Consider the following 1,564-nt stretch of genomic DNA (forward strand, 5'->3'; position numbering starts at 1 on the left):
AAATCCCGAAAATAAATAATTCTCAAGTATTCATGTGTTTATACTTCCATACCTCGTGAATAAATTGCAGGAATGGCGTGTCGGCAAGGAATTTTTCCTATATCATACTTACCACATGTGCATGTTCTTCTTTCCAAATCAACATGACAATCATATATGTCTCCTTTTACAACCGATCTGAAGTTGTCAACCTTGTAAACCTGGAATCCTTTTGCCTTCACAATTCTCCTATCAATCTTTCTCTCCACCTTAGCGGTTAAAGGATCTACATGCTTTGAGCTTAACAAGCGACGCTCATAGAACCATCGAGTCAACAGTTCTCTTATACTATCAAGCAAAGGAATAACCGGATATTCTCTAGGTATTCTAAGAACTGAATTTATAGACTCTGCAGGGTTCGTGGTCCTAATGTCATACCTGGAGCGAGGGAAGAGAGAACAAGCCCATTTGCGCACATCAGCTTCCCGTAGATATCTTCCAAGCTCAGGACTCATATCAAAAATTTCGGTGATTCGTTCTTGAAATTCAGTGTACCTATATGCCCGTGAAGCCTTTTCCACCAACGCAGTCAATCCTTTTGTCTTGAAAAATGAGACCACATTGGTCAATAAGTGATGAATGCAAATTCCATGTGCTGATCGAGGGTAGACAGTCCCAATAGCTTTAGAAATAGACGCATTTCTATCTGAGACAAAAGCTAGATCTTGACAATCAGCAATAACCACTTTCAACTGTCCGAAGAACCACCCCCATGAATCGCCATTCTCTGAATCAACAACCCCAAATGCAATCGGATACAAATTAGAGTTACCATCTACAGCAGTAACAACAAGAAGTGTCCCTTTGTATTTATTTTTCAGAAAAGTTTCGTCAACGACAATCACCCTTCGCATTGCATTGTAGAATCCTCTAACTGATTGCCAAAATGACATAAATAGATACATGAATCTTCCCTACTCATTAGTTTCGTAGTGAGTATGCGTACCAGGATTTTCTTCTTTAATCATATGCAAATATGCTGGTATTTTAGAGTAACTGCGATCTGGTATACCTTTAGCAGCTGCAATAGCAAACTCATGAGCTTCCCAAGCGTGCCAATAAGTAATCTCACAACTATGCTCCATTCTCATAAATTGAATGATGTCATTCGGTTTTGGGCCATCGTTTGCATCATCAAATCGATGTTGTATCAGAGTCCCAATTGTTCTTGCAGATGCTGTTTTTCCGAATTTCCTTTTCTTTGAAGGAGCACATGAATGTCTTCCATCACATTGGTTGATCATGAAATATGTAGACCCATCTATTCCTTCTGCACGCACAGTCCAGTTGCACAATGCATCCTTACATCGAATATACCACCATTTTCTCGTGGATTTGATAACAGTGTAATCGAAATTATTCTTCATCGCCAAAATTTCCATTGTTGCCTTCAGAACCCCTTTACTTGTGAAAATTTGATCCTTCTTCACGAAGTCTCCTCTCCAAGCTCGACCATCCTTATCACTGTCTCCATTGTTTTGACAAAGTTCAATGTTTTCACTCCTTAAAGCACCGCAACCATCCG

At 39.6% G+C, this 1,564-nt stretch overlaps 1 protein-coding gene across 1 annotated transcript; it reads right to left on the reverse strand.

Moving 5' to 3' along the window:
* Positions 1–38: 38 nt before the first annotated feature.
* On the reverse strand, positions 39–1,421 carry LOC106330143. The gene is made up of 2 exons (XM_013768682.1): positions 1,052–1,421; positions 39–913 (listed from the first exon to the last, which is right to left on the reverse strand). Exons 1-2 carry the CDS (start codon positions 1,419–1,421, stop codon positions 39–41), a joined length of 1,245 nt encoding a protein of 414 aa, XP_013624136.1.
* Between the last annotated feature and the right edge of the window lie 143 nt (positions 1,422–1,564).

Source organism: Brassica oleracea, chromosome C3 (assembly GCF_000695525.1).
Source record: "Brassica oleracea var. oleracea cultivar TO1000 chromosome C3, BOL, whole genome shotgun sequence".
Taxonomy (NCBI): Eukaryota; Viridiplantae; Streptophyta; class Magnoliopsida; order Brassicales; family Brassicaceae; genus Brassica; species Brassica oleracea.